The sequence below is a fragment of the Urocitellus parryii genome, chromosome 3 (assembly GCF_045843805.1).
Source record: "Urocitellus parryii isolate mUroPar1 chromosome 3, mUroPar1.hap1, whole genome shotgun sequence".
In the NCBI taxonomy this organism is placed as follows: Eukaryota; Metazoa; Chordata; class Mammalia; order Rodentia; family Sciuridae; genus Urocitellus; species Urocitellus parryii.
The window spans coordinates 178,337,605-178,358,767 of NC_135533.1; the positions used below are offsets into that span (position 1 = coordinate 178,337,605).

A 21,163-nucleotide genomic window follows, 5' to 3' on the forward strand; every position below is an offset into this window, starting at 1 on the left:
CTAGGTAATAAGACCAAGAGCAGGTACTAAATCCACATGTGGGTTAGGTAAGCACCCTTCACAGTCACAGCGTTGGCATTTACTGACTCACGAAAGAGCAAAGTTCCCAGCACGAGGGTCTGTGCAGAGACGGGACAATCACACAAAGATAATACTGTAGAGAGGGATTCAAGGATTATAGATTGGGTGTGAGATTACATACCAGCCTTTATGATCCTCATGAACACTGAGCTTCTTTAGTTCTATGAACTGAGCTAATTTTTGAGAGTCTCTAAGAATGAAAGGAAACCGTAAAATCAAAGGTTTTATTATGCAGAAAGAAATTGGACCAAAGTTTAGAAACCTCACACGTACTTATCTACAGGGGTGGTATCACCTCTCCAGTTGGGGCTGAGGAATATGAATACCATCTGAGACTCCTTCCACTGGGGCAGAACGTCTGAATTTTTTTTTTTTATTGGTCGTTCATAACATTACATAGTTCTTAATACATCATATTACACGGTTTGATTCAAGTGGATTATGAACTCCCGCTTTTACCCCGTATACAAGGCAATATGTCAATCAATGGAACGTCTGAATTTTTGTGTGTGATATGGATCACCTAAATTCTCTTGCTTAAAATGAAGGTCTCCAGGACGTATGTCTTGGAGGTTCTAATTTAGTAGACGTAAGATTAGGTCTGGGAAGCTGCGAATGGGATAAGCAACCCAGGAGGTTCCTTTGGACGAGGTGGACCAGGAGGACGAAGGCCATACTTGGAGAAACAGTGGGCTTGGTGCAAGGAGCTCCTACTCGGATCAGCTGTAATTCATATCCAGCTGTCATTTGCTTCACCTGGGGATATTGTAGCTCTAAAGATACACTCAGTGTGGGCTGGGGTTGTGGCTCAGTGGCAGAGCTCTTGCCTGGCATGTGTGAGGCCCTGGGTTCAATTCTCAATTTCAATTTGAAATAACTAAAAAAAAAATATTTTTAAAAAGAGAGAGATACACTTGATGTTCAGCATCGTTAGGCTGCTCAACCTTTCTGAGCCTTCATCGATAGTGATGCTGACCTTAAGATGTTGGTATGAGGCCCAGAAATTCAAAATACAAAATGCAGGCCTGAGAGCCTGGCATATCATTTAACAACCAGCATCTATGATCTGCTGTTTCTCAGTCTGTCTCATTTGTTTGGCTGCCTCCTTCCTGCTGCTCTCCATTTCGTAACGCACAGCCAGCACTCACCTTTCTTGGTTTGTTTCTTAATGATTGTCTTCTTCCCTCCACCTTTTACAAATTCCCAGACCCTCTGCCCTTAGCGGTTGTCACCTTTATTAAAAGTTTTTGCCCCTAAGCCCTGCATTATTCTAAAGACAGTAGAATAAAAATATTGATATTACAGCATGGAATATCTGTAACTATCAAATTAGTTTAGACTTATGTCTCCTGCTACAATTAACTTACAATGATCTCTTGTAAAGCTGCTTATCTTTCCTGTCTAATCTAACATAAGTACTGTGAAGCAGAGAAGACCTCACAGTGGGCAGATGAGGTTCTGGAAAATGCTACCAAATTATGAAGAACATTTGAATCTCATTAGCTTCTGCAGTCCATAAACAAAGCTTCAACGGAGCAAGAAAGCTCAGTCCACTTTGGTGTGTTGAATTTACTAATTCATATATGTCGTCTTTCAGATTTTAAACTTAACAGGCCTTGAAGTGAACCCTAAAACATGGCTGAATTAATCCCTTTTTCTGCTGTAAGTCTTCCTGTGTTTAAAGAAGAAACCCATTCCAGCCTATTTAAAATCAAAAGGAAATACTCACTGGATTAAACCTAATTGTAAGCAACGTCTAAATTGGGCTATAGGAGGAACAGGTTAAATTAGATATTTGGGGAAATTGTGTATTCAGAGTATATGGCTGTTTTCATTTGCTATATTCCATTTAGTTTGTCTTTCAATAGGCCAAACAGGATGCCAAAGTTAGTACTGGTTTTTAGAGCAATTCTTCAGAAAAGTTTTATGAAGGTATAAGATTTTCATCACAATTAGCTACATGGTTGGTCATTTATACTTTATGTGAGAGAATAAAATTACATTAAATAACTACTGTCCCAGAAAATCCATGCCCTTGCCTCCTAATTCTCTACCTTCCCTTCCTTCTGGGTTGAGGGAGTTGGCGTTTTATATCATCCAGTTTGTTGTTTGAGTTGAGAAGGGGGCAACTATGACCAAGCTGAAGCTTTGTCTTCCTCTGCTCTTTGCAAAAGCAGGAGATGAGCGGGACCTTCTCAGGAAACGCACCTATGATACCTATTTGATTTGGAGGTGGGGTAGGGAAGGCTAGGAATTACAAATATAAAAATGTATGAATCATAGAAATTCAGGGGTATTTACACCAGACCTAGTTCTTTCTATAAAATATTTGGAACAGGTTAGCCTCCCCTCACTAGGAAAGTGGCCAAGATGAAGATCTTGGATTAGAAAATTCCACAGTCGCCCGTTAATGACCCAGAAGAATCCATAATGATCCCAAATACTTGATTCATACCCACACTGTTTTCTGGACCAAGGAGACAAGCCTTATCATTTCTTCCTGCTGTATACTGGAGAATGGTCTTTGTTTAGCATTAGTTAGCTTACTGATTATGTTGGATCTGTTTTGGAATAGAAAATAAAACTTTTTATTTCTGCTTACAAAGATTTTCCTGAACGTAGCACATCAGCCTGAAGACTAAGGACTTGAGATCAACTGCATAGGATGGTTCTGGTTTTGGGTGCTTTGAAGAAAGTAATAGGCTATACATTTATTTCACATATTTGTTTGTTTCACAAATATTTGTGGAACAGCTCCTGTATGCCAGGCAATGTTATTGTGCTTGGAACCAGAGAAAAGTTGAAAACACTTTATTATCATTATCCATGTGTATGTGTGTATGTAAATCAATTATGGACAAAACACCAATATATTTGTCATCACCTTTAAGATTTTCTGAACTTTCTTCTTCATTTTTCTTTATGAGTCATCTTACTGTGTTTTCATGAAAAAAAAAAAACATTCTTTTTCAAATTGAAGCTCATTTCCTGACAATAAGCCTGACAGAAATTAGTACAACTCAACATTCAGATGAAGAAAATGGAATTTCCAAAACTTACTGATGATTTTGCTAGTTTTAAATTATAATAAAGAGTATTTTAGGGCTAGGGATGTAGCTTAGTGGTAGCTCACTTGCCTAACCTGTGTGAGGTCCTGGTTTCAATGCCCAGTATGCAGTCTTTTTTTCTTCATCAAGATTACTGTTTATTTTTAATCAAAAAAAGTTTTTTTGTTTTGTTTTTAATGTGGTTCAGAGGATCAAACCCAGTGCCTCACTTGTGCTAGGCAAGTGTTCGGTCAAGTGCTCTACCACAGAGCCACAACCCCAGCCCTAATCAAGTTATTTTTTTCTTAGCTATTCAAATGAATGTATACTTTAAGAAGATATTTTTTGTATAGGTATTGCATGCATATGGTATAAAAAAAGGGTGTACAATGAAAATAGACAAGTCTCTGTGTGTGTGTGAGAGAGAGAGAGAGAGAAAGACACACACACACACACACACACACACACACACACACAAGATTGGACCTAGGGGTGCTCTACCACTGAGCTATGTCCCAAGTCCTTTTTATTTGTTATTTTGAGACAGGGTCTTTCTAAATGGCTGAGACTGGCCGTGAACTTGTGATCCTCTTGCCATAACCTGCCAAGTCACTGGGATTACAGACCTGTGTCACCCCACTGGCAAACTTAAGTTTCCTTTTGTTATCCTTAGTTCTCCTCCTTTATTGATTTATTGTCAGTAAGTTCTTAGAGGTTTTTCTAATGTTAAATTCTAATTCGGTTGATCTGGGGTGAGGCTTAAATTTTGAGTTCCCAAGAAGTTTCAGCTAAAACTGATGTTGCTGACTCAGGATTATGCTCAATGATCAGGTTGTGAAGGACGCTTGTTCATGGTGTGTATGTGTATGTGTATTTGTTTATTGGACTAAAGGGAGCAAGTTATTCTTATAAACATGTAAACATACTGCTTTCTTACTACTTCAGCCCTAGAGTTTCAGCTTTGAGTTTTGCTTTGTTAAAAATTAATCTCTGTCTATTTGGAGTGATAATTTACACAGTATTTTAAAAATCAATCTATGAATGAAGGATAAAAGCCAGCAATGTGACATTTGAAGCTTGACACAAGGACTCGGGCTGGAGTTGTGGCTCAGCAGACGAGTGCTTGCCTAGCACACGCAAGGCACTGGGTTCGATCCTCAGCACCACAAAATAAATAGATAGATAGATAGATAGATAGATAGATAAATAAATAAATAAATAAATAAATAAATAAAATGACGTTTAAAAACAAAACAACAACAACAACAACAAAAAACACAAGGACTGTGAGAATCTCTAAAATTTCCAATTTTTTTTTCAAATAAGATTACAAAAGTACTCAAATCCAAATAGCTTTCTAAATTTTGGCTGAGAACATGTTGAGATCTCTAGTTTGCATCCAGTATCATTAATCTAATAAAGATGCCATCATACTTGGAAATGATACGATTAAGCTCCCTAAAATCAATATAAAGTGCAAAGATCAATTAAATATTTTAAAATCATAGGCATTAATATTCTATCTATCTGAATAAGGTAGTCTCCAGGGGTGACTATGTTCAATATCAGAAGAGATAGAAATGTTATCTTCATTGAACCTATATGCAAAGGTAATTCTTAAATCATGAGATCAACTCATAAACAAAGTTAAATGTTCATGTTTGTTTCTCACTCTTTGCAGAAAAATAAGGGCTAGTAGACTTGAGGTTGCCCTTTTGCCTTATCTGCAGGGTATATATTTTAATATGAGTACTTGCTAACACAACACAAGGTTTGCTTTTTTAAAAGAATCAATATTGAAGGCATGCTTCAGAAATAAAGATTTGATCATCAAAGTCTGAATTTCTGCATGATTGGCATAGAGTCAAGGGCACAAAGGTTTTTCTTTGATGTGAAGTCAATCTCTATCAATAACCCCATTGCTCTGAATGGCTCTGAGGTCTGCCATTTGGAGCGGTATTAGACTAGGTTCTGAAGATGGTTGCCTTTAAATATTTGATGTTGAAAGAGTGATTTGAATCTGCCTAGCCTTCTAAACACGGACTGTTCTACCTAAAGTTGTGACCCTCAAGCCCAGGTCATATTGTGGTATCACCGACAATATGCACATAATCACAGAAAAAAAAACAAAAACAAATAACACATCTTCCTGAATTAAAAATTGTCCAGCCCACACTAAAATGAGAATGAATATATTAAAGAGTGGATTGCAAAATTCTGTTGCATAGTTAAATTAAATATGAGATTTCAAAACAATATCAATCAGACATAAGGTGATGACTCCAGATCCCTTGGAATATGTACTAACTGGCCTTGTCCAGTGGAAGAATACTTCAATGGGAAAATTTCAGAAGCACTATGATACACACCAACACTCTCTGAGGAGATTGGAGACCAGTTCATTTGAATAGCAACTACATTTCTATGCCTCTTGTGAGAGTCTGGAGTGGACCTATGAAAAATATTTCAGAACCAAAATATTTCAGATTTTTGAAATATGACTTTCTGGAGGAAACGAGGAAATGACAGAGGTTGTTGAGAGATCTGGACGGCTTTAAGAGAAGCCATAACTAAACTCTTAATAAATGATCTCTATAAAGAAGAATCTGTAAGTTTGGGCACTTTGGAGACTAGAAAAGATATAAATTATTTTTCAGCAACTTGCCGATTTTTCTTGGTAGTAGAGGGCAAGCCACTTCTTTAAAGAAGGAATACATGATAGAGTAAAACAGTATGTGATCTAGACTGTATTTAAATTCTTAATTTTGGATTTACAATAGGAAACTAAAGTTCTCATCTTTAATGAGGCAAGTACAAAGATTACAGTTAATAGATCAGTGTTTGCCTAGCCCCATTATTATTATTATTATTATTATTATTATTATTGGTGGTGGTATTTTCTATACTTCTCCATTCCTTTTGTACTTGGAAAGTCAACAAAGCATCTCTCAATGGGAAAGTGGTGCTTCAGATTAGGAGGTCAGACAGAATGATCTGGGTCTCTACTCATAAAGAGATTCCCTCTGAAGATCCATGAAAGCTTTTGGCTAAGAAAGCATTTAGAGAAATAATCAACTGCCTGATATGTAAATGTGTTTAGATCTCACTGTTTGCTGTCACTTTCAAACTGCAAATACAAAAAAAGGATGACCTAGAAACAAGCAGAGAAAAGCTGTGTGGCATTTAGATGCATATCACATATGCATAATTGATTCCTTAAAAGGTTAAATACCCTTAGCATATGTATGGATAGTGATAGGCCCATGATGAATGCCTAATCATTATGGCAGTGGCTTTGTTTTACATAATTCTAAAGTAAATGTCATGTTTCTTCTTTGGGAATTCCAGGGCTGTATTCAGGAAAGCATATGTTTCCAAGTAGATAGCTGGGCAGAGGAATACACTTCCCAAACAGAAGGACCATTCATGTAGCTAGTACGCTAAGCTTTATAAAGCACAGACTGCCACTCAATTCTCTTTGGAATTTAAATGCAATTACATATTGAGGACAAATGCTAAATATAAACAGAATAGACAAAGTGCATGCCTTTATTTATTTATTTATTTATTTATTGCTTTGTTTTTGTAGTATGTTTGCAAGAAGAATTAGCTACCTCACACACACTATAATCCTTAATTAAAACACACAGACCAGGAAACTTGGTGAATCCTTTAGCATCTTTTTTTTTTTTCCAGAAGCTTGTTATAGCTTTAAAAGACTTGTCCTTTTTTCTTATGTCTGCTAACAATTATAAAAATGCTAAGGAAATTAATTCAAAAAGCATGTCACTAAGAAACATATAGAAATAATAGGTTATATGCCTTAAATATCAGAAAAAGAGGTAATACATTGCATGAGAATAAATAAGGGGTAAAAAATATCTATGTAAATGGTCTATGTAAATTAGAGTAATTATCACAAATGTTTAAGTTTGTTCTTTGGGGAGGAAAGGACATACAAGTATACCTGGTACACTCAAAGGTCTTCTCTGGATAAATGGTCTACAGGTGTTTATTGTTTGAAAATGTACATTTAAAAATATAGCTCAAATTTTTGAAAATGGGAAAGGCAAAATAACAAAAACATAGTAAAGAGAGAACAAATTAAGATAACTAAAAACAATGTACTAGTGCTATAATAAAAGTAATTATATTAATCTTAGGTGGAAGGATATGCTTTCACGTTTTACCTTAGAAAATTTAAATGGAGACCACACATAAGACACAACTGAAATATGAGTACCTAAGAGATCTGAAAATAGAAAGATGTGAAAAAATCTATCAGCCAAATAATAACAAAAGAAAGCTATTGTAGCTATATAAGTGATGAGAAAACTGGACTTGGGGACAAGATGCAGTCTTTGTTCTCTGTCTCTAGTTCCTTTCCTTTTCATCCAACAACCCTACTACATCCAAGCAACTGTTCCTAACATTCCAGAACTTTCGATAAGTCATCTCCACCTATTTTGTCTTATTTCAAGCTAACCATTGTCAATGTCTGTGAGATGTTTAATCTCTAAATTCTTATAGTAATTATTATCTCTGTACCACTGATTTGGTACTTAGATGGTGTGTGTTTTATTGTTTTTTTTCTGTATTCATGCATTTCTTTAATTAAATTATAGTATCCTACAGCTATAGACCATGCTTCATTCTTTAAACATTCCTTGTCCTTCACCCTAGGACCTGCCATATGGTAGAACCATGTCTCCTGACATTATCATAGAAAGTTAGTAAACATATTGGTGATCTATTGAAAATGACTTGTGAAAGCATATTAAGAATTCCTTCAGGATGTGTGAGGACTTTGACAATGCTATGCATTTACATTTTCTAAGTAACCTCTCCACCACATTTTTAAATAAAGGAAAAAGAGACACACTCTATGGTTAGAGTGATTTGAAGCTGTTTGTAGTTGGTGAGACTGAGACCACAGCCCCAGTAGGAGAGTGCCCCCCGCAGGACCAAGCTGGAAATTCCCACAGGGTCATAACTGTTACCTTTAAGGTCAGGGATCATATCAACATTTTTGCATCCACACCTGGGACAAAGTCCAACATTTAATATATAGTCAATAAATGATTCTGCAAAACGTGAGAGAATTATTTATCTGGGATAATTTAATTCACTCCCATAACTTCAAAACAGCATACAATTTAGTTTCCAAGTATGCATCTTGAGCTCTGGATTTCAGAAAGTGGCTAAGATGGTGGAAGAGCCAGTGGGGCCAAGGTGGGATACAGGTGATATCACCACAAATGGAACTCTGAGGTTAGGGGTTGGTTGGAACAAATCTGAGTACTGGACTGTGTTTGGAAATGAACAACAGAAGTTGAAAAGGAAATGAGGAAACCCATGGGATAGATGTTCAGTGCTTGTCTTGCTGGCCATCCAGAAGTGGCTGGAGTTCCTCCTTCCTCATGGCATGTGCCAAAAGTTGTCTGCTCTGTAAACTTCTTTGAAACATATTAGTTTTTGAATAGGCAATATATAAAACATCTGGCATAAAATTCAAAGAGTACACAGTAGGATATGTCATAAAAATGTAGCGTCATCCCACCTCTTCCCATAGTTGCTCATTGTATAGAGACAACCACACTTACCAGTTATTACATTCATGTTCAGGTAGATGCCTTTGATATTTATGTACACATTTGTGTATTTGTATTTTTTCAGATAGTTCATATATCATACTAATTAAATCTTACCTTTTTTTCATTTAACAACTTATCCCATAGTCCTTTCTACTTTTAATTTTATTATCAATAAAATTATAGCCTGTAACACTATTGGTATATTGACAGTGTTCAACATTTGTTCCTTGTGAAAATGAATGAATGGTTTGATAATAGTATCTAATTCACCCTAAAACTAATTCATTCTAAAACTAAAACCACTAACAGGTTTTAGAAATGAGTCATTTTAAAGTCCACCTCCAACATGCAGTGCTTTTTCTGGATAAATATCATATCCACCCTTCAAAGTAAATCATCCAAAATTCATCCTGCAAGAACCTTTCTTTTAATATTGACTTTAAGTTTCTTCTTTAGGGGTTGTCTTTAAACACTTAATAATAGTCTACTAGTTTTGATTGACCCCTAAATTCTTATTCGTTAATATAATAATAATAAATGTGAATAGTACTCTTAACAATAATCTTTAGGGGCTGGAGATGTGGCTCAGCGGTAGCGCGCTCGCCTGGCATGCGTGCGGCCCGGGTTCGATCCTCAGCACCACATACCAACAAAGATGTTGTGTCCGCCGAGAACTTAAAAAATTCTCTCTCTCTCTCATTCTCTCTCTCTCTCTCCTCTCTCACTCTCTCTCTAAAAAAAAAAAAAAAAAACAACAATAATCTTTATTGTGTCTTTGTGTCCGATACTTTGAGTAATCTCATTCATCCCTACAGTAGATCTGAGGATGTACCTCAGTGGTAGACCACATGCTTAGCATGTGCAAGGCCCTGGGTTTGCTCCCCTGCAACCCCCCTCCGCCCTCCCCTCCACACAATCCCTATAACACATACATAAAGTAACTTCATAATCCCTATAATATACCTATCAGTGCCCTGCAAGAATCATCTTGACTTATCTTGGGGTCATGTGTAGATTATTTCCTTAAATATCAATGGCTTTTGGCCTCTGGCTACTCAAGATATCTCTAGAGTATGAGTGGGTCAGAATTATGAATTACCAACACAATGACCATCTCCCAGGAGTGATCTTTAACCAATGAGGAGTGAATGTTGGTGTATCAATATTCTACTCTCTGGGAAAATCTTGAGTTCTGTATTTTCACATCACTTCTAGGATCCTGAATGGTCGAGCCACAGTTACCCATGTCACTAAGCCCCCTTTCAACTCATCCTCTATTACCTTTCCTTCCTTCCCTATCTCATTTCCCTCCTGGACTCCTTCCTTGATCGCCTCCTAAATAAACTACTTGTACTTAAATCCTAGTTTTGGGATCTGCTTTTGGGAAAATAAGATATCAGGAAGCAGGTTTAGAGTGTTTGGAGTATCTGGCTCAAGTTCACCTGTACATCACATGTCAGTTAGGATACGAACCAGAAGCCATCCTCAAAAGCACCATCCCTTATTGCCAGCTAGATGGTAAGCACCTCATACAGGCCTGTGAACTGCAAGCCAAAGTCAGAGTTTAGTCCTCCTGTCTGCTGCTGGGTGCCATTCTCTGTTCTGGAGTGTCTCTTTATCACCACAGCAGGTTAGGACTGCATTTTATGCACCATTAGTTAAACACATGCGCTTGGAATTTGTTGCTGAAATTGTCATTTAAAGAAGACTCTTAAGTTGCTGAATATCTTCTCCTTACTTTTCTGCAGATAGCAACTTTATCCTCGCCAACGCCCAGGTGGCTAAAGGTTTCCCCATAGTCTACTGTTCCGATGGCTTCTGTGAGCTTGCTGGATTTGCCCGAACTGAAGTCATGCAGAAGAGTTGTAGCTGCAAGTTCTTATTTGGTGCTGAAACCAATGAGCAGCTGATGCTTCAAATAGAAAAATCACTGGAGGAAAAAACAGAATTCAAAGGAGAAATTATGTTCTACAAGAAGAACGGTGAGCTGGCTTTCTTTCGTGCTCAGGAAGAGTGTTAGAGGTCGCCCTTTTCCAACTCAGTGATTGTTCCATAAATCCCATTAAGGCTTAATGATATTTCACATAAATATGGTCTGCTAGAGAAGTTCCACAAATGACTTGGATGATGGCCTTGTTTTAGCTATTAACAGCATAAACTGACAGGAAATTTTAACTGTTCAATGTCAATATATGAACTGAGTTAATATATGTTGAAACAAAGTGTATTGCTATTATAGTCATTTAAAAAATATATATTATATGTAGCAGTTATTAATATACTTAACAGGTGATCTTTTATTCAGGGATGGTTTTTCAAGGTTTATGCTTTTAGGGACCACATCTCGATCCCAGTCATAAAAGATAGAGTTCCAAGGGTTCACTGGCAGAAAAGGAAGTTAATTTAAAGGATATCAGCATATGCAGTTTCTCTTCTCTGGTATAGAGCTTTTCTCACTGTTCTCTGAAATTTGAAGGACAAAACAAGAGACACTTGGTATTTCAGGTTGGAATAAGTTTGCCTGGACTCAAAACAACAGTTCTCAAAAATACCAAGTATTTTCTTATGGCTGAAGTTTTATGATTCTTCTGTAATGAAAGACCTAGAGATGGGTATGGTGCCTGTAGTACTTAGGTCCCGTGCAATAACAAGTAGCCCTATCACGTGGGCCTGGAGAGTTGAAGGGAATCCAAGAGGCAATGTATGGGGAAAATGCTAAATAAAAAAATTTAGACCAAGCTATCATTTCCGAGAGTCCATAATTACCCCTCTTCCTTTAAAAGCTTTCTGTTTTAGTCTGCTTTGTATGGCTGGGACCTGAATCCCTGACAAGAACAATTTAGAGGAAGAGAATTTTTTTTTGGCTCATAATTTCAGGGGTACAGTCCATGGTCAGCCGACTTCATAGCTCTGATCCTGAGAGGAAGCAGAATATCACGGCAGAAGAACATGACAGAGAAAAACAGCTCAGAACATGGCAGCAAGGAAACAGAGAGAGAGCTCCACTTACCAAGGACAAAATATACCCCCAAATGCATGCCCCCAGTGACCTACTTCCTTCACCCAAAACCTACCTGCTTATAGTTTCCACCCCAATCCATTCAAGTGGGTTAATCTACAGATTGGAGTATGTCTCATAATCTCATCACTTTGCCTCTGAACATTCTTGCATTGTCTTACACATAAGCTTTTGGGGGACACCTCACATCCATAACCCTTTCCTCATTAGAAAAATAAACCTGTAAATTTTAGCTGTGTGCACAGATACCAAGCTAAAAAATGTATTCCCAGACTTCTTTGTAGTTAGGTTGTACATGGCAGCTAAGTTTGGGGACAAGGATAGGTGGAAAGGAATCATCTACACAAATTCAAGGTAATATCCCTGAAAGTGAAATTTTTTTCCTTCTAATTATTCTCTTTCTCCTTTCACATGATATTACAGATAAAAGTGGTCTTGTCAAATATTTTTATATTGAGGCCATAACCCCCCATATAATTGTATTTGAAGACATGGCTTTTAAAGATATAATTAAGGTTTAATGAGGTCATGAGAGTGGGGCTTTAATCCATTGTGACTTATGTCCTTATGAGAAGTGGAAGAGCCACCAGAGGTGTGCACACACAGGGAAAAGGCCATGTGAGAATATAGGCAGTCAGCGCTCTGCAAGCCACGGAGAGAGGCCTCAGGAGAAATCAAATCCACCAGCCACCTCAATCTTAGGTTTCAGCTGTGAGAACATAAAATTCTCTTGTTGCAACCACTGTATTTTGTGATGGCAGCCCGAGTAAATGAATGCATGTCGATCAGAATGTTAAGCAAAGCTGGAAACCCAGCTTTCAACCACTTGACAAGAGCAATACAGTAATGGGATGCAGAGCAAGAAAATAGAAGGAACCTGGGTTATGTGACAGAGCTACCTTTCCACCTCAGACAAAACCAAACATATTTCTGTCTTGTTTGAGTTACTCTTTGGAAGGTCTTTATGTAACAACTTTTAAATTGTACTCTATCTCAGAATCTCTCATCCTTATCACTGTTAACATTTTGTAGTGATTCTTTCTTGTGGGGTATTGTACACTGAAGATGATCAACTGCACCCCTAGCCTCTGGATCTCATACCCAATAAGCTGGGGATATTGAAGTCAATGCCAAGTGGAAAAAAATAAACCTGCACATGGAAACTTCATCCCTTTTTATAGTTTATTTGTCCTTGGAGGACATTCCCTAATTGTGTGGATTTGGGATATGCAGGAGTCTTGAAGTAGTGGAGAGCACCCCTCAGGAACAAGATTATACCACAGTTCTTTGGCACAAGGCACATGATTCAGACCATTGTATTCTTCTCAATGTCGGTAGATGAGGCCAGCATAGCAAATATAATAAAATAAAAGGATTCTAGCTCTACTAATTATACCATAACCATTAAAAAGAAGGCCTGAGGTGTTAAAAAAGAAGAAGAAAAAAGGAGGTTGTTTCTGGGAGTGTGGACTGGCAGGGAGCAATAAAATCTCCATCTGGTGGAACAAAGGAGAAGAATATCCTTTGTCTGCAATATCCGCTGACTCAGACTCATCCTTCTTAAGATAGGTGACTTGTGTAGGTCACTCCACACCCATTTGATTGTCTTCCTTCTTAAGCCTTTTTGAAATACCCAAATGTGCTACCACTGAGAAAGGGTCAGGCCAAGGAGGAGACTCAGAGATGAAGAACAAATGATGGAGCCTTTGGACGCTCAACCATAGAAATAATTTCCACAGCCTAATTTCTTATAAGATGCCTTGCAGTCCTGGAAGAATGTGGGTGGAAATTATTTGAAGGCACCACCCAGCTCTGAGCCGACACCTTGGGGAGTTGTCTGATATTCTGAGCAAAGTAATTGATCCAGGTACAAAGGATTGAAAATTGCCATCTACTCTATGCTAATCTTGCTGTATTATAGCTATTTAAATAAATGCTTATTTATATACATATTCCTAGTGCATGGAATCTTCATCAGGTGGTTGTTTGTTGTAATGCTTGCTGAAGGAAATTAAATTACTAGAGGGACCTATGGATACTTGAGAGCATGTCTGCATTTCTGATTTTTAAAACCATGCCTATGACCCCAACAGTCTTATTTCTCTCCTTCAAGTATTATTTTCATTTAATGTGCTTTAGAAAGCCCTACACCTATCCCTGTTGGTCCAATGATTCATTTCTGGCCCAATCTCTGATGTATCCCTTAGGCATTTACAACTGAGTTTTGTAGCTGGGGGTGCTCCACAAATGGCGTCTTCATATCTCTTGCCATCACTGTAGATCTTTCTCAATTTTTTTCTCATCTTCATTCTTTCTCTTTGGAGAGTAAGAGGTAAGCAAACTCACCCCTCACACACAGAAGCAAAGGGAGTCTTTGAGGAAATAAACTTGTGCATCCCTTTATGCTATCACATTTCCTCAAGAGTAGAAAGCCACCTCCACATTGGTACAGAGTTGGCCTGCTACGCAGCTTCTCTGAAGAGTCCCAAATGAGGAAAGAGAAAAAGGTCACTTCTGCCAAAACAAAACAAAACAAAACAAAAACATCCAAAATGCAGCTTCACCATGCTGTGGAGTCTATCTCTGGTTTCTCTTGTTCTTCTTCAAAATCTCTCAAGCTGAGACTCTACAAACTGGGATGTCGTGCCATATTTGTTTTCTTCCTGGTCTTTAACTTTAATGGCACTGAAATATGTCTTCTCTATGTCATGGAAGACCATCATTATTGGATCTCCTAGTACCAGCCCTTGTGTATTCACCTTAACATATCCTCTCTACAGAGAGCTTATCTTACAAGCCTGCTTTCATATTAAATATGTCCAATGACATTACTCTCCTTTCCTAGGGAGAACCTGTATCCAGGAATAGAAAGGCTACTAAAGAATAAAGATTAAAGGAGGAAATTAAAATTATATGATTTTGTAAAAATATTTTCCTGGTATATTTGGTTTGTTTTTTAGGGCTACTGTTATCAAGTACCATTAAGTAAGTTTCTTTAACAGAAATGCATTGTCTCACAGTTCTGGAGACTGGATGTTCAAGATCCAGCTGTCTGCTGAGTTGGTTCCTTTGGAGGGCTATGTGTTTGAGAGAATGTGTTCCTTGTCTCACCTTGACTTTGGTGGTTTGGTGCCAATTTAGGGGTTTCCTTGGCTTGTAGGAACATCACCCCAATCTCTGTCTTCATCATCATGTGATGTTCTCACTGTGAGTGTCCCCTTTTATGTGGAATCCTTTCATACTGGATTAGGTCTTAACCTAATGATCTCCCTTTAACATGATTACCTTTCTTAAAGATCATATCTCTAAATATGATCTCATAATGAGTTGCCGAGGATTGGACTCAAACATGCATTTTTAGATAGACAAAATTCAAGCATATACACATAGTTACAGTCACATGAAATATACTAATATTTAAGTCATTTACCCAAGATTATAAACTGGCCAATAAACCTTTATGCACAAACATTCTTGCTTCCTCTAAGATCTTTGCTCTTAAACCTCTGCATTCTCTGTGGAAATGGAGATGGTAGCACTTCCCAAGGGCACTTTACAAATCTCTAGAGGCATTCGACTCAAAAATTAGAGAGTTGTTTTTTTCATTTAATGGACAAAAGTCAAGAGATGCCAACTATCCTGTAGTGTGTTGGCTGATCCTGCAGTTGAAAAATTGTCCAGAGTCTGGCATGACCTTCTAACACCCTGTCAGACTTTAAAAGAAGTAAAATATTGGTTCCTAATTGCCTTGACCCAGAACTTAATGTACAAAGTGGTTTTTTGTTTGTTTGTCTGTTTGTTTTTTAAAGAAGGTTTTAATTTCCCACTAAGTTTCCAAGAACCAAACCAGTGTAAGTGAGGAAGATTGAACTTGATTCTGCTCAGAGTTTCACCATTTCAGAACACCTTATCAGAGACTCATAGTTCTTGTCCCTGATACAGAACATCTGTATGAATTCTGCACTTGGGCTTGGTATATTCTCAGTGATTCTCCACATTGGTGCAGTTATCCAGTTACATTATTATATCCTCTACTCTAGTTGGTCATGCCTAATTTTTTTCAGAGATCACTTTTACTTTGCTTGGTTACTGCTAATAATAATAATAATGTGTGTGTTTAATACTGGGGAATTAATCTAGTACTAATTAACGACTTAACTATATCCCCAACCACTTTTTATTTTTTGACACAGGGTCTCACTAAGTTGTTGAGGGTAATAATATATTTTTAATGAAAATAATGTATATATAGGCAACTTTGATTATGGTAGTTTTCATTTCTAAATAGTAAAGAGAGAATTACAAATATTTGTTTAAAAAGGAAAGCTTAGGTCTGATAGAATCGTGAGTGACTCTCACAAACTCACTCACTCCCAAGTCACCTTTGTGGTTTGCCATTTCCTCATAACTTCCTGAAATATTGCTTATTTAATATTTTTCTTTATGTGGATTCACTTTTTGTAAACTTCAATAAATTGAAAGCAAAAGAAAATTAAATCACTACTGTATGCAGAAAACCAGGATAACTAGCTTCAAATAGAAGGCAATCATAAATAAATAGATGATAAAAACATTGTTCTTAAACTTTAATCTTAAAAAGTAAAGATTATGTCCTGAAATCTAAGTAATAACAAACCTAAATGATTATATTATGCCAGGCAGCATGTGCTATGTTATTTAACTGTCCAAATAACACTTCAAATAAAGATGAGTTGTCTCCTGTTTACAGTTCGGGAAGTTGTAAGGCAGATATATGATTTAAGCACAGGTCTATATGTTGTATCTTAAATAGTGTCCAACTTATTTTCCCATCCATTCTCATTTCCTTGTTTTCCTTACTATTGTGTTCACCTTTCTGTATTTTCACATGAAATTGAATTATGTTAAATATTCAGAAAAAAAGAAATTTGAATCTGTTGATTTCCTCCTTCCCTCCCTCTCTTTTTCCTTCTTTTATTAATTTTTAAAGGTAATACGCCTCCACTAGGATAACCCTTGCTTGCTGTTTATCTACTTGTGTGTGTGTGTGTATGAATGTGGGTGTGTGTGGTGCTGGGAATTGAACCCTGGGCCTTGTGCATGTGAGGCAAGCATTCTACCAACTGAGCTATACTCCCAATCCTTTAAAAAAAAAAGTGTGAGAGAGGATAGAAATTGCTGACACCAGGAAGGTGAAGAGCCTTCTTTAGGGTTGAAATTGAAGGAGGAAAAGATGAGATTGGTAGACTCGGGAAGAAAAGGGGACAAAAGGGGTGAAAGGTGGAGGGAGAAATGGGGAAAAATCTGCTGATCTCATATGCATTTCCATCAAAATATGTACAGGTAGGTTGATGTAGGCTTGTGTGCTAGATGCATGCTTTATTACTTCAAATACACGTAACACATACATATTAAAGTACAAGATATTTATGTGTACCACCTAAAGTAATCTTGTGAACTACAAAGATACAAAGAGCATTCACATTACTAATTGGGCAAGACACTGTCTTTGTTCAAATGTACATATAAGCTGTCTGAACCAGGTATATTCATATACAGTCTTACAAGATAGTCCATGATAAATGACAAAAGAGAGCAAATTTCTTCATGAGTTCCTGTTTTACAATGAGCTGATCATAAGCAGATATTATAGTAAGAGATATTATTACTTTCCTTCTTTTTAAAAGTTAAACTAGCAGAAGAAGGTGATCATGGGATAGAAGAGAAGTGAGAATGGGTAGGACTAGGGACTGAAAAGGATAAAACTATATTCTATGCATTTATGAGTATATCAACATGAACTATAAGTAAATAAAAGAATAATTTGCAAATTTCTATACTGGAGATATGCAACATGATGCTATAAGGCACACATATAGTAAAATGATTACATAACGGAACAAATTAACTTTCCATCATCTCACATAGTCACCATCCTTCCCCTTGTGACAAGAACAACTGTAACTGACTAAATTAGAAAATATCCTGAATATAATATTCTATTACAAACTATAGTCCTATTGTTGTACATTGCTTCTTTTATCCTGTTCATCTTACATGTTTACTACTTTGTATCGTTTGATCTTTTTGTTTCCATATTCTCCCCTCTACTCTGAACCAACTAATTATTGTTTTATTCTCTGTCTTTGTGTATTTGATGTTTTTTTTAAGATTTTACAAATAAGTAAGATCATGCAGTATTTTTTTAAGTATGTGGTTTATTTTACTTATTCCTCTAAATCCATCCAGGTTATGGCATATTCCAGGGTCTCCTTTTTTAAGGCTGAAAAGTATCCCACTTTATGTTTCTATACATACCATAATTTATTTTATTCCCACATCCTTTGATGAACACCTAGATTCTTCCATATATTGGCTATTGTGACTAATGCTGCTGTGAGCATGGGAGTGCAGATATCTTAACTAGGTGTCGATTCTATTTGATTTGGGTATATACCCAGAAGACAGATTGCTGGGTCATAAAGAAGTTCTATTTTTAATTTTCTTAAGAACTTCTGCAATGTTTTCCATGATGGCTGCACCAATGTACACTTCTACCCCAATGTTCATTTCCACTAGTTTTCCAATAAGTTAGGACTCCCTTTCCTTTACTCTCTAGACTTGTCATCTCATGTCCTTTTGATAATAATCATCCTACCAGCTATGAGATGGCATCTCATGGTGATTTTGATTTGTGTTTTCTTGATGATTAGAGATGTCAATCACATTTTCATTTACCTTCTGGGATTTTTATGTCATCGTTGGAGAAATGTCTATTCAAGACCGTTGCTCATTTTTTTAAAAATTTATTTTAACATAGTGCTGAGGATCTAACCTATTGTCTCCACAAGTGCAAGGCAAGCTCTCTACCACTGAGTTACAACCCCAGCCCACTCCTTTTTAAATGGGATTATATATCTTCTTGATGTTAGATTATGTAAGTTATTTATAAATCTTAGATATTAACCCTTCAATCGGTATATGATTTGTAAACATTGTTTCCCAATTCATAGCTTGCCTGTTCATGTGGCTGATGGTTTATGGTACTGTACTGAAACATTTTCGTTTGATGTAGTCCTCTTTATTTATTTCTGCTTTTGTATCCTGAAGTTTTGTTGCAATATACAAAAAGTCATCGCCACGGTAAATGTCAAACAGCTTTCCCCTGTTGTCTTCTATATTTTCAAGTCTTACATTTAGATTTTTATCCACTCTGAGTTTTTTTTCAGATGGTGTAAGATAAGAGTCCAATTTCATCTTTTTCATATGGAAATACAGTTTTCCCAGCACTGTTTATTGAAGAGACTGCTCTTTCCCTATTGTATCTTCTTGGTGCCATTGTCAAAAAATTAATTGACCATCTATGTTTGGATTTATTTCTTGGCTCTCAATTTTAGTCCACTCTTTTTATGACAGTATGATATTGTTTTTATTACTCTAGCTTTGTAATGTAATTTTGAATCACATGTGATTCCTCCAACTTAGTTATTTTATTTTTTTCCTTACAGTTATTTTGACAATTTGAGCTGTTTTTTTGGTGCCATATAATTTTTAAGATTATTTTTTTCAATCTCTATGAGAAACGTCATTGGGATTTTGATAGAGATTGTATTGAACCTGTAGGTCACATTTGGTAGTCTGGACACTTTTAACAATATTAATTCTTTTGATCCATAAGCATGGACAATTTTTCATTTATGTGTGTCCTCTTCAATTCCTCAGTGCCCGGTCTTCCAGCTCTGTTATTTTCCTTTTAAGTTTACATATAAGATATTCTTAGTAAGTGCTTTCATGTTCATTCAATATGACTCTGTGGCAGATTTTTAGAATATTTGATTAAACCCTTTAGGTGTTTTAGAATTGGATCTCAATATAGGAAAGGAAATAAAGGCTCAGGGTTGTAGAATGTCAGATTATTCTCAAAATTAGCATTTTAAATGTGCAGCATATGTGACTTCCCCAAGTTGATTGTTAGGAGATGGCTTATGGCATTGCATACAGAATGGTTTTGTGTAAGATCCAAATTTCAAAGAAAAGGGTGCTGTGCCCATTCATGTAATAAATGAACAGCAAGAACATGTTTATAATGGAAGCATAGTGTCTAAATGTGTATTTTATATGGATACAAGATTTCCCAGCATGGGCATCACTTGTAGTTGCTTTAGAATTTTACTACATCTAGAGAGTGATGAGGCAAGCTAGCTAAGAATCTATTTTAGCAATTAGAGAAATGCAAATAAAAACTACACTAAGATTTCACCTTACTCCAGTCAGAATGTCAATCATCAAGAATACAGGAAATAATAAATGTTAGTGAGAATATGGGGGAAAAGGCACACTCATACATTGCTGGTAGGACTGCAAATTGGTGCAACTACTATGGAAAGCAGTATGGAGATTCCTCAGAAAACTGAGAATGGAACCACCATTTGACCCAGCTATCCCACTCCTTGTTTTATACCCAGAGGACTTAAAATCAGCATATTATAGTAATGCAGCCAAGTCAATGTTTATAGCAGCTCAATTCACAATAGCTAAACTATGGAACCAACCTAGGTGTCCCATAACAGATGAATGGATAAAGAAAATGCGGTATATATACTGAATGGAATATTACTCAGCTTTAAAGAAGAGTGAAATTATGGCATTTCGCCAGTAAACGGATGAAGTTGCAGAATATCATGCTAAGCAAAGTAAGCCAATCTCACAAAACCAAAGGCCGAGTGTTTTCTCTAATATTCAGAAGCTAATTCACAATCAGGCAGGGGGCACTAGAGAAGAATAGTGTTATCCTAGATTAGGTAGAGGGAAGTGATGGGAGGAGACGGGAGGGGAGGTGGGGTTAGGAAGGATAGTAGAATGAAACAGTCCTTATGACTTTATGTGTATATGTGACTACATGACTAATCTGATTCTACAATATGTACACTCAGAAAAATGAGAAATTATATCCCATCTATGTATGATATATCAAAGTGCATAAGTGCATTCTACTTTGTTTATAACTAATTAAAACAAATTTAAAAATTAATAAAAATATATTTTAACAAGAACTGGAGAAACAAGCCTTGAGATTATAGAAAATAAACTGCTTTTTAAAATTTTTTTTTAATATTTAGTTTGAGAGAGACCTGAAGAAGAAGAAAAATCCCCCTAAACAAAACAAGCTTATTTTCCCATCCAGACTTTCTATTGGATCCAAACCAGAATCCACGCCAAGTAAGAGGGGCAGCATAGTGACAAATGCAGGGCTTTCCATAAAAATCTCCTCAGGCTATGGAGGACATCGAAGTCATCAGCACCATGGGCATTTAGCTCACAAGGGACGGTGACATTAGCAGCAGCTGAGAGCATCCAAGTGAGTCTGGAGGATGATGCCAAATTTAGATTCTTGCATCACTGGAATCCAAGGTGGCTAGTTTGTGAGGAAATCTCTGCTGAAT

General features: G+C 36.7%; 1 protein-coding gene across 1 annotated transcript in view; it reads left to right on the forward strand.

Annotated features, from left to right (window-relative positions):
* Kcnh8 (potassium voltage-gated channel subfamily H member 8) overlaps positions 1–21,163 on the forward strand; it is a 334,315-nt gene that overhangs the window by 99,525 nt on the left and 213,627 nt on the right. Inside the window, exon 2 of the mRNA XM_026395926.2 lies at positions 10,471–10,704. Coding sequence (XP_026251711.1) covers positions 10,471–10,704 — 234 coding nt within the window. The remainder of the gene's footprint in view (positions 1–10,470; positions 10,705–21,163) is intronic.